At 34.3% G+C, this 13,038-nt stretch overlaps 1 protein-coding gene across 1 annotated transcript; it reads left to right on the forward strand.

Annotated features, from left to right (window-relative positions):
• Positions 1–7,155: 7,155 nt before the first annotated feature.
• LOC126017892 (olfactory receptor 4A15-like) lies at positions 7,156–8,079 on the forward strand. The gene has a single exon (XM_049779957.1). It carries the CDS (start codon positions 7,162–7,164, stop codon positions 8,077–8,079), a length of 918 nt encoding a protein of 305 aa, XP_049635914.1. The 5' UTR covers positions 7,156–7,161.
• The last annotated feature ends 4,959 nt before the right edge of the window (positions 8,080–13,038 follow it).

Genomic DNA, 13,038 nt, shown 5'->3' on the forward strand with positions numbered 1-13,038 from the left:
CTAGCTAACTTTATTCTGAAGTTAAGTGTCTTTTGATCTTTATTGAAGTTTTGTTAATGCAAATGGCTCTTGACTTTGTTAGACTGAATACTTTTGGTTGTCTCTTGGCATATAATGTATTTGTTGGTAGATCAACTTAGCATTAGAGAATTTTATTTCTAGAATTCTAGTCCTTATTTTGAGAACAAAAAAGCTACAGAATGCTGTTTGTATTATATGAATTCTATTTCTTGAAAAATGCTTTAAAATTTCAGAGACAAATGCAATAGCTAGAGCACTTGCTTCACATGCAGGAGACCCAGGGTCTAAACTAAGCCTAGGGCTGTCCCTAGAGCATCAGAAACTCCAAACTGTAAATAGCTCTTCAACACTACTGGAGAGGCCAAAACACAAATAACAATAAAACAGCAAAACAGGGGCCGGAGCAGTAAGGCATAGATATGGCATCTGATATGATTCCCTGAGCCAGGAGCAATTTCTGTGTGTCTGAGCGTCACTGGATGTGGTCCAACAAAACAAAACAAAACAAAACAAAACAAAATAACAAACAAACAAAACCCCCCAGCAAAACAACACACATAATGTATCAGGGATGTACCTCCGTAGTAAAATGCTAAATTTGCATATGTGAAACCTTGGATTCAATTCCTAGCAGTCATCTCTTATATCTCTCATATAGATAAATATATTAGCTATACAATTATGTTACTTTCAATTTTTCATGCTTTATTATTTAAAATAATGTATTTAACAAGCACCATGATTACAAACATGATTGTAGTTGGGTTTCAGTCATAAAACTAACACCTGCTGGGACAAGAGCAGTAGTGCAAGTGGTAGGGTATTTGCCTTGCATGTCTAATTAAAAATGAACCTAAGACCAATCCCCCAGCATCCCACTTGTTCCCCAAGACAGGAGAGATTTCTGAGAGCATAGCCAGGAGTAACTCCTGAGCATCATTGGGTGTGGCCCAAACACACACACACACACACACACACACACACACACAAGAACACCCACCCTTCAACTATGCAACATTCACACCACCAATGCCTCTCATCTCTCTTCTCCCCCATTTCCTGCCTGTAATCAAGACAGGCATTCTGCTTCTCTCACTCATTGACAATGTCATGATAGTTATTAGTGTAGTTATTTCTCTAACTGCACTCACCACTCTGTGGTGAGCTTCATACCATGAGCTGGTCCTTCCAGCTCTCATCTTTATTGTCTCTGGGCATTATTACAATAATATCTTTTATCATTTGTAAACACATAATGAGTGAGACTATTCTGTGTCTCTCTCTCTCCTCTGACTCAGCATAATAGTCTCCATGTCCATGCTCATATAGGAAAATTTTATGACTTCATCTCTCCTGATGACTGCATAATATTCCATTGTGTATATGTACCACAGTTTTTTTTTTTTTTTTAGCCATTCTTCTGTTGAAGGGCATCTTTGTTGGTTCCAGAGTCTGGCTATTGTAATTTAGTGCTGTAAAGAATATAGGTGTGAGGAAGTCATTTTTGTATTGTGTTTTTGTGTTCCTATGGCACATCCCTAGGAGTGGTATTCTGGATCATATAGGAGCTCAATTCTAGTTTTCTTTTTTTGAGGAATCTCCATATTGTTTTTTTTTTTTTTTTATAAAGGCTGGACTAGACAGCATTCCCACCAGCAATGAATGAGAATTCCCTTCTCTCCACATCCTCACCAGCACTAATTATTCTTGTTGTTTGTAATGTGTGCCAATCTTGTGGCGTGAGATGGTACTTCATTGTTGTTTTGATTTTCATCTCCCTGATGATTAGTGATATGGTGCGATTTTTGATGTGTCTTTTGGTCATTTGTATCTCTTCTTTGAGAAAGTGTTTGTTCATATCAGCCCATTTTTCGATGGGATTATATTTTTTCTTGTTAAGTTCAGTACCTTGTATATCTTTGATATTAGACCCTTTTCTGAAGGGTATTGGTTGAATAGTTTCTCCCATTTTTATCCTAGTCACTATTTTATTGAGATGAAGAAACTTCTCAGCTTAATATAGTCTCATCTGTTTATCTGTGCTTCCACTTATTTGGAGAGTGACATCCTTGAAGATGTCTTTAGTATCAATGTCATAGATGTTTTACCTATGTGTTGTTCTATATACCTTATCATTTTGGGTCTGATATCAAGGTCTTTAATCCATTTGGATTTGACCTTTGTGCATGGTGTTTGATGGAGTGTGAGTTTGCTTTTCTGCATGTGGCTGACTAGTTGTCCCAATACTACTTGTTAAAGAGACTTTCCTTGCTTCATTTTTTATATCTTGTCCCTTTATCAAAGATTAATTGATCGTATGTCTGGTAATATTCTCTGAATACTCAAGTCTATTCCACTGATCAGAGGGTCTGCCTTTATTCCAATACCACGCTGTTTTAATGACTATAGACCATAATACAATTTAAAGTTGGGGAAAGTGATGCCTCCCATATTCTTTATCCCAAGGGTTACTCTAGCTACTCCTGGGTGTTTATTGTCCCAAATTAATTTCAGGAATGTTTGATCCACTTCTTTGAAGAATGTCATGTGTATCATTAGAGGAATTGCACTAAATTTGTATAAATCTTTGGGGAGTATTGCCATTTTAATAATGTTAATCCTGTCAATCTATGAGCAGGGTATATGTCTCCATTTACTTGTGCTCTCTTAGATTATTTCTTGAAGCAGAGTTATGTAATTTTGTTTTTATAAGTCTTTCACCTTTTTAGTTAAGTTGACTCCAAGGTATTTAAATTTGTGACACGAATGTGAATGGTATTTTAGTTTCCATTTCTTCACTATTATTATTGATGAATAAGAAGGCCATTTATTTTTGTGTGTTAATTTTGTAGCCTGCCACTTTGCTATATGAATCTATTGTTTCTAGAAGCTTTTTGGTAGAGTCTGTGGGGTTTTCTAAATATAGTATCATGTCATTTACAAACAGTATGACCTTGACTTCTTCCTTTCCTATCCGGATGCCCTTGTTCTATTTTTCTTGCCTAATCTCTATGGCAAGTACTTCCAGCACTATGTTGAATAATAGTGGTAAGAGAGGCCAGCCTTGTCTTGTACGAGATTTTAGAGGAAAGGCTTTTAGTTTATTACCATTAAAAATATTTGCCATTCGCTTGTGATAGATGCCCTTGACTATATTGAGAAAAGTTCCTTCTATTCCCACCTTGATGAGAAATTTTTTTTTATCAAGAATTTTTTTTGTTAGACCTTATCATATGCTTTCTCTGCATCTATTGATATGATCATGTAGTTTTTCTTTTTCTTTTTGTTGATATGGTGTATTATTTTGATTGATTTACTATCCTCATATTCCTGGAATGAAACCTTCTTGGTCGTGGTGTATGATCTTTTTGATGAGGCATTGTATCCTATTTGTCAGGATTTTGTTGCATCTGTGTTCATCAGAGCTATTGGTCTGTAGGTTTCTTTTTTAATTTCTTTTTTTTTCAGCATCTCTGTCTGGTTTTGGTATCAAGGTCATGTAAGCTTAATAAAAATTAGTTCCTATTTCTTCAATTTTATGAAAAAAAAATTGAAAAGTGCAGTAGTAGTTTCTGTTGAAAGATTTGAAAGAATTTATTTTTGAGTCCATCTGGACCTGAGCTTTTGTTTTAGGGAAGACTTTTTTTTTTACCTAATTCTTCATGTTTTCTAATCTGATTTTTAAATTTTCAAGTTCTTTTGTTTTGTTTTAATGGTGCATTTTGAGAAATATATATATATATATATATATATATATATATTTTTTTTTTTTTTTGCCACAACCAAAGTGCTCAGGGGTTACTCTAGGTTTTATGCTCAGAAATTTCTCCTTGCGTACTCTTGTAATCATATGGGATGCTGGATATTGAACCAGTTCAGATGCATGCAAGGCAAATGTCCTACCCACGATAGTATGGCTCTAGTCCTGAAAAAGAAGGTTTTGCTTTGCTTTTTATTTTTCAGATACTTGAGGTAGAAGCTTAGCTTATTTTAATATATTTTTATTTTCTTTTTTTTTTTTTTTTTTTTTTTGGTTTTTGGGCCACACCCGGTGACGCTCAGGGGTTACTCCTGGCTATGCGCTCAGAAGTCGCTCCTGGCTTGGGGGACCATATGGGACGCCGGGGGATCAAACTGCGGTCCATCCGAGGCTAGCGCAGTCAAGGCAGGCACCTTACCTTTAGCGCCACCGCCCGGCCCCATATTTTTATTTTCTAAGTCTCAAAATGTTTTATATTTCTTTCTAAACACTCTTGGTCTCTATTATTATATTCAAAATTGTATTTCTACCTTAGGTTTAATTTATAGAAAATTTGGTTGCTCTGACTTTATTAATCTCTAATTCCATTCTTACCATTTTATATGAGCTAAAATATTTTGAAATTATGATCACTATTTTGATGAATAGTCCATGAGTGAACACATTACAGATATCACAATGAAAATTATAATTTAGTTTGTAAAATTTTTATGTATTTTATTTCTTTCCACTGGAATTTTCCTTTTTGTAATTTGAGTTCAAGTTTTACTTTATGATTATTACCCCAGAGGTCATGTGAATGCTGTTTTACATGAGGATTATTTTGGTGGCATCTCTGGAGATAAAGAATAAACTTATAATTATTATTAGGTCCCAATGAATTTAATTAAAGAATAATCAACCATGGATATGAGCCAAGTGAATTATTCTACAAGATGTACTTACTGTGCTTCAGTTGAAGACTATTTTTACAGACCTTCTCCCTTACCCCTGAGATGGTTTCTTCTATGGATTTTTTTTTAATCTGACACTGGTGATTCAAAGTACATGCACAGAATATATAATTTTTCATAGTTTAAGCAAATAAAATTTAATTGTCACTTATAATTATAATTATTTGTAAAATAAAAAAACTATCATTTCACTCTTGGTAGTTAGGTTTAGGGATGATGCTGGAAAGTTCTGGATGGGGCATTTTACAGGATAACTTCTGTGCAAGGCAAATTATTCAGTCTCTTTTCTCTCTAAAAAGCTTTCTCATTTTTATTGGTGGAAATAGAAACAGACATATTTATTAAAACAGTTCACAGTTTCCTCTTTCACAAAGTTAGTTTTTTTAATCTAACCTAAAATATTAAATTTGAATTTGTTTTTCATTATGAAAATTTCTATTAACATTTTTGGTCTCTTTCTTAAGACTTCCTTACATTGTAAAATATTAGTACCTATTTTGAAAACCCTTGCAATTTAGAGCTAATATTTTTCTCAATGGCAAAAATGAATCAGACTTCCTTCAACCTTGGAAGAATTTGGTCATTGGGAAAAAGTGTAGGAGGCAGTGTTAATGCCTGCCTTTCTCTGCTCTCTGTGTACAGAGATGATATCAGTGTTCTGAGTGCAAGTGAGAAGTTCACCGTTGAGCAGGTAGGTGAAATATTTTCTCACCATACAGAGTTCTAGTGGGTATATTAATCCATAACTTTCTGAACTATATCTTGCTTTTCCCCTAAGAGATGACATTTAAGAATACACATTTCTTTCGAAAGTTATTTGGGAATGTGATAATCCACCGGTAAGATTTCTGAGGACAATTAATCCAGGGACTGACTATAATACTCTTTTGGATATTTTTATTTTAGGACGATTGATCATCATTTTTCATCAGTATTCTTCAGATGCTAACTGCTTATACAATTAACCAATTTATTCAAGTTAGGTTAGTAGTTTTAGCATTTAGTGAACAGATTGACTCTAGGTGTTCATTCATACAGTCATGGGTTCAATCACTTACACCATATCTTTAGATCTAAGCATCACTATTCTGAAAAAACTAAACTCATATGTTACAATTGAGGTATATCTATCTACTTATCTATCTATCTATCTATCTATCTATCTATCTATCTATCTATCTATCTATCTATCTATCTATCTACCATCTGCCTACCTACCTACCTACCTGTCAATCATCTCTATGTAATTTGTCTGTTGATTTGGGGCACTCCTGACAATGCATAGAAACTGTCCCAGGCTTAGTACTCAGGATTGCTTCCAGAGGTGCTCAGGGGTCCATGCAGTGTCAAGGATTGAATCTCAGTTTCCTTCATACATACATATGCACCAGCCCTTTGAGCTCTTAATAACTCATTTTTAATACTTACATCCTGTGGCAGAGTAATGAAATATTATCAAATTTCTTAATTTTTAAAGTTTCAAGAATGATAAAAAATCTGAAGGTTCAGAAAGTTAGCTTTATTACAATAAGTACTATCATATTTGGAAGCAAATTTTAGCATAGTATTATATATGTTCATGGGGCATTTGGATGTTTTCATTAGAAGTGTGCTTTCTTATTTTATTTTCACTCTTTGATGTTGTCCTGTTCTTTAATTTCTCACTGTTACATTTGTGTTGTTGGATATCAATCCTAAATTTTCTAAAATGTCAATTTTTTTTTTTTTTTGGTTTTTGGGCCACACCCGGCGGTGCTAAGGGGTTACTCCTGGCTGTCTGCTCAGATATAGCTCCTGGCAGGCACGGGGGAACATATGGGACACCGGGATTCGAACCAACCACCTTTGGTCCTGGATAGGCTGCTTGCAAGGCAAACACCACTGTGCTATCTCTCCGGGCCCTAAAATGTCAATCTTTTGGCTAAACCTTAATATATTATTTTTATAACATCTTTTCATCTCAATCATTGAGATTTTAATGTTTTGTCAATTATCTTTGCATTAGATCATAAATTTCTGACTTGTTACTTAAAATAAATATGAAGAAAAACTTCCTTTACATTTTTGTGAAACTTGTAAATGATTTTTAAAATTATGTAATGTATTTACTGTAATGTATGATATAATAAGCTTACAAATTCACATCTAATCATAATAGTTCATTATTTACTAATATGTTTCTTTCAATAGTTATCTTTAATTACTTCTTGCTAATAGTCTGTATTAGTGCTAAGGTTAGGAATCATTATCTAAGTAGCCTTGCATTTTATAATCTCTTGTATGTACCAGAAGAAAATAATCTGGGTATCTATTTCTTAAATGAATAAAAAAATTACCTTAAATTTCAGGAGGTTGCTACTATACATTATGTTTACAGCTAATTTTCTCCTGAACTTTGCAAAGAGACAGACAGAAGAGACAGACCGAATGGATCAAAGGAACAATGTGACTGAATTTATCCTCTTGGGGCTCACTCAGAGCATCCAAGGTCAGAAGATACTATTTGTTGTCTTCTTGCTGTGCTACATAGTGACAATGTCAGGAAATTTGCTCATTGTTGTGACTGTGATGATCAGTCCAACCCTGGATGCCCCTATGTACTTCTTTCTTGGCAACTTATCATTTATGGATGCAATTTATGCGACGACAGTCACTCCAAATATGATCATAGACTTACTCTATGTGAAAAAAACCATTTCCTTCCATGCCTGCATGAGTCAGCTTTTTATAGGGCACCTCTCTGGTGGTGCTGAGATTTTACTCTTGGTGGCCATGGCCTATGACCGCTATGTAGCCATCTGTAAGCCCTTACATTATTCAACAATTATGAATAAACGGGTATGTGTTCTGTTGTTAATGTTGGCCTGGGTTGGAGGATTTTTGCATGCTGTAGTTAAACTCTTTTCTGTTTATAAACTTCCTTTCTGTGGCCCCAATGTCATTGACCATTTTATCTGTGACATGTACCCCTTATTAGAACTTGCCTGCACTAATACCTACATTATTGGCCTCAGTGTGATTGCCAATGATGGGACCATTTGTGTGGGCATCTTTGTGCTCTTACTCATTTCCTATGCGGTCATTCTGCGCTCCCTGAAGAATGTTAGTCAGGAAGGGAAACGTAAAGCCTTGTCTACTTGTGGCTCCCACATTACTGTGGTGGTCCTCTTCTTTGTCCCCTGCATTTTTATGTATGTGAGACCTCCTTCTACCTTACCTATTGATAAATCCTTGACTGTGTTTTACACTGTTGTTACCCCTATGTTGAATCCCTTAATCTATACTCTGAGAAATGCAGAAATGAAAAATGCCATGAGGAAGCTCTGGACCAAGAAAATAAACTAAGAGTATAAAGTGTAAGCTATCCTACCTGTAACACTAAGGAGGAGCTTCTCTGGAAAATAATTTAAAATGTGAATATTCCTAGTAAACACTTTCTAAGTTTTACCAATTTTGGTGTTTTTTTGTTACATGACTTTCAGTTTTCAAGAGTATATTTTAAAAATTCTTATATTCTTTAATTACATGCAATTTTTGCTTAAAGTATATTTCTAATACTGTCATATTTATAAATGTTTGAGTTTTGCATGCAATAGTCTAAATTTCAGATCACTGATTTCTCTTGCTTTTGGTTAGGAAGTGGATTAGGACTATATTCTGCAGTGATCAGGGCCCACCCTGTGCTCTCTGCTTAGTGTTAATTCCTGGCAATGCTCAGGGACCATATGTAGTGCTAGGAGGCCATGTTTAATATTAGCATCTTAGTCTTTGTATTATCCTTCTGCCAAAAGATTTATTTTCTGTGATAAATTAAGCAATAGTTGTTATTGTAATATTTAAATTATATACCTTAATTTGGTATCTTCAGGATATATATATCCAGTTGATTCTGATACAAATTCTTTTAAGGTGTTAACTCAGTACATTAACATTTAAGATGAAGAATATTTGAAACTCTAATATTACTCATAAAGACAATACATTTATTAAATGAATTTGTATAAATAAGCAGATATGTAAAAGAACTAAATAATTAAAATTAGTCTTAAGTAACTAAATATTGCTCAGTTTTTAGTTGAAAACTTGCATGTTTTCTAACTTCAACTTTTCTTTTTTGTGCTATATTCATATGTAGTAAGTTAATTTAAGGTTTCAAAATATTAGATAATATGTCATGTTTTTAGAATAAACTCCTATACTATTTTGTTTTATGTTTCATAGTCTTCATAAGAATCTGATTTTCTCAAGTTAAAAACTGTATATCTAAAACCCATTTGGTATCTATAAGTAATTAACAGCCTGACAAAATATATTATGAGATATCAACTTCAGAAAAAATTCAGATAAAAGCAAATTTTGCCTCTTATTTATGAAATGCTAATTATATATTTATTAGTTTATAATATTATTGTATTTAGAAGAATTTGTTTTGCTTACAAAAATCTTTTTTCACTAATTTCCTCAAATATGAAAGAAAATATATTGTTCTTCTTAAATGGTAGGAAGTATGTGGAAAAATAAATTCTTTATACTGATTTTCCTTTTTAAACATAGGTTAATGAACAGTTAGGGCTATGGTGGTTTATTCACTGTAAAATCACACTAGATGAGAAATATCCTTATATTGTCTCAGTGTCTTTCCAAACAATACCCTTTAATATTATGTTAGATTATGCCAAACTATTGATTGATAATGATGCATATCTGAAATACATGTAATGTAATAAGACAATTTTATTTCAATAAAATTATTTGAAAAATTAAGATAAGATATCCCAAGTATATTTACCTGAAGCTTTGCTATGTGAGGAAAAATTAACGAGATGGTTATATACAAAACAGGCTGTAATTTCTTAGCAAAACTAGAATCTGTCATCATTTCAGTAAAGGACTTATTAACTAATAGAATAAGAAATAAAAGGTTAAGTCACTCATTCTATCATACTCTGTTTTAGCAGCTGAAATGGAAAGAGATTGATTTTCAGTTAAATCACAGCATTTTTTGTTATTTCACAAGGTGATATTAAATCCCAGTTTGTTATTCATGTTTACTATTTACAAGTTCCCCGAAGGAAGGGAAAATTGCTAACTATCTTTGTACTGTCTGTTGCCTATTCTGTATCTGTGACATAGAATCTACCCTTTTAATTTTGTCAATTATTTGTGTATTTTAATTTTTGACCTGAGATACTTTTTTGATCAATATGAAGCAATATTTCCATATTAAGTATATATATACATATATATACTTCTAAAAATGCTCTCCACTGATTTTTGCTGCAAATATTCTCATTAATTAACTCTAATAACATAAAAAGTTATTTGTAATTTTTTCATTTTCTATTATGACTTGAAAATTTACAGTTCTTCTTTGTGATTTTACAAATTTTAGCCTTGTTCTTAAAAAAGGATTCTTTAAAGAAATTTTAAATCTATATTGATATATATTTATATATTCAAGAAACTACTAAGCCTGTCTTCCTAAACAAATAAAATAATCTGCCAATATTATCATCAATTCCAGAAATTATTTTTATAAATTCAATTTAAAATCTAAAGTTTTGTACCTCTAGATGAAGTGTGTGTGTGTGTGTGTGTGTGTGTGTGTGTGTGTGTGTGTGTGTGTGTGTGTGTTGGTGGTTTGTGCATTTCTTCCACTTTCTCTACTCTTCTTACTCCTTATTGTCCTCCTTCCTGCTCTTTGGCAATCTCCTATTACTAACATACTTTTTATACAGAATCTTGGGTGAGAAGTGAAATACATTTTAAAAGAAGCAAATTAAAAATTAAAAACTGAAAATACAATATTTAAAATTAAAACTTCATATGAAAAATTAATTATCTAATGTCTTATTTTCCCATATAGATAAGGCACATCTTTGTAAATCTTACTTGATAATGCAATACAAAAATTTTAACTATTTCATGTGGTATGAATCTTGTTTTTTATTTCAAAGTTTCTCTTATTTCTTGTCTTTATGGGATATTGGGCCACATATGGAAATGCTCAGGGGTTACTCCTGGCTCTGCACTCAGAAATCACTCTTTCAGGCTCAGGGGACCATATGGGATGCTAGGATCAAACCCGCATTGGCCATGTTCCAGGCAAATGCCCTATCTGCTATTCTGTTGCTCTGGCCCCAACTATCATTTATTTTTTTATTCATAGTTCAATAAGTTTATATAAAAATTAGTATCTTTTGTTAACATGAATTATGGGATAATTCTCATTCATAGACACGACACCCTGTCTATCACCATATAACTATATCTGATGATACACCTGTATGGATATGGCTATACACTTAAATATCTTCAGACCCCATATAGGTCTATATTCCCACCTTAAAGTGAATATTCAATGATGTTCAGGCCTTATACATGAAAAATGTGTGTCTATATGTGACCATGGTCATAAAGTTGGTAGTGTGTGGTAACACATATTCAAATTCCTATTATTTCAATATTATACATTATTTAGAATTAGTTATATGTTCTTTCATGTATCTCTGATCAGATCATACAAAGGTCCATATTTACCAGCAGGACTGTATGTTGCAAAATCCTGGTTTGTTTTTGACAATATATGATTTTATGAACTTGATTAAACAATTATTCTCTCTCTCTCATCTTTCATCTCTCTCTCTCTCTCTCGGTGTTTTTGAACCACATTCAATGGTGTTCATGGTTACTCTTGGCTCAGCACTCTGGAATTAGTGCTGACGGTAATCAGGGGACCATATGAGATGCTGAGGATCAACATCCTAAACAGGCCCTACCAATTCATCTCTATATGCGACATCATCACTTACGGTTACTTTTGGTAACTTTTGGTAGTTGGCTGATTACAGAGATTTTATGAAATGCCAAAGATGATCTCTTTCATACAAATTATACCTTGGAATGAAAGGCTGATGACTGCCTCCAGAATTCTACTTAGCAATTGATACTATAGAATTTTGTTTTTATATGTTATTTATACCATTTTTTCAAAAAGACTATATCAGCTTACATTTTTATCAACAATGTTTCAGAGTTGTGCTCCACTTCCTCACCAAAAAATGTTCTTTTCAAATTTTTTTATATGAACCCTGCTGAACAAAACAGGAATAAGTACATTGGCTAACATCTAATTAAAAAGTTCTTACACATTTAAGGGAAACTACTATTTAGACAAAAATTAAGACAACCAACCCATTTATTTTATTTATCTGTTTTTTTGTGGGGGGCATATATCCTGTGGCACAGATCCTGTTTTCCAGGCCTGATTTTTACATTTTGAAATAGGTGGAGGGGAAAACTAAAGTTCTGCATCATGTAGGTTTTGTTTGATGATCTAGTTCTAGTGTCCAGCAGGTGCCATCAGTGTCAGCCACACCTATTATCTGCAGTGGCTTTTGTGGTACAGGAGCAGCTCAGGAGTGGCCTAAAGACACTGTTTGCCACCTGACTCTACAGAAAACATCTCTTAGCTGCTTGGCTAGATCATGGAGGGACAGTCACCCAGTCCCCTCACTTTTTTCTGGTTCCTCAATACAGACTAGGTGTCTGTGTCTTGTAGATACTACAAGGAATCTGTTGGGGGATAATCAGATGTCAAATCCAGTCCTGGGTCTGCAATGGCTGTGTCTGTAACACAACCAGGCATTTATCTCTGTCCACTCCCCAGAGCAATGCTTCCTGGGCTCTAGACACTTCCTCATGAAAACCATAGCATGTTTTGCAAAACCAGGCCTCCTTTTAGCAATAACCACAAGAAAGAGAGGAGGCAGTTCCAGTTACAGTGAGCATTTCTCCAACATCTTCACCGCTGAATAGGTTTTGGTGGGCAGTGCATCTTTCCTGCAGCCAAGGCTCACAGGAGACACAGCATGACCTCTGCTCCCATAAGTCTATGAGGGTATATCTTGGATGAAGTGGGTCCCCACAAAAGAAGTGGCAAAATCTTGGCCTCAAGCTCCTTGGGGGTGACCGTGGTTGGAAATGACTCAGTGAAGATTTAATGAGTTAAGTGAGCTAAGTTAACCTGGCAGAGTAGGCTGAGCCCCCAAACCAGAAGTACTGGGGTCCCCCAGAGTGGAAGACCTGGGGAAGACCAGGAATGTGGCACATTTATCACCAATAAATCACTGTCCTGGGCTCTGGCCACCACTGAAAGTTCTAACAAGGCCAGAGAGGGTTGAGTTAGAGTACAAGGGCACCTGACCCCACCAATATCTTGGCCTCAAAAGTCTAAGAGAACATGGTGCTGGGGTTTGAAGCTGCCCAGCATGTGGTAATAGTTTCTAGGGCCTTGGGAAACTC

The sequence above is a fragment of the Suncus etruscus genome, chromosome 9 (assembly GCF_024139225.1).
Source record: "Suncus etruscus isolate mSunEtr1 chromosome 9, mSunEtr1.pri.cur, whole genome shotgun sequence".
Taxonomy (NCBI): domain Eukaryota; kingdom Metazoa; phylum Chordata; class Mammalia; order Eulipotyphla; family Soricidae; genus Suncus; species Suncus etruscus.

Bases quoted from the DNA above. Each gene is read 5' to 3' on its own strand.
- LOC126017892 (XM_049779957.1), top strand. From the start codon at position 7,162: ATGGATCAAAGGAACAATGTGACTGAATTTATCCTCTTGGGGCTCACT.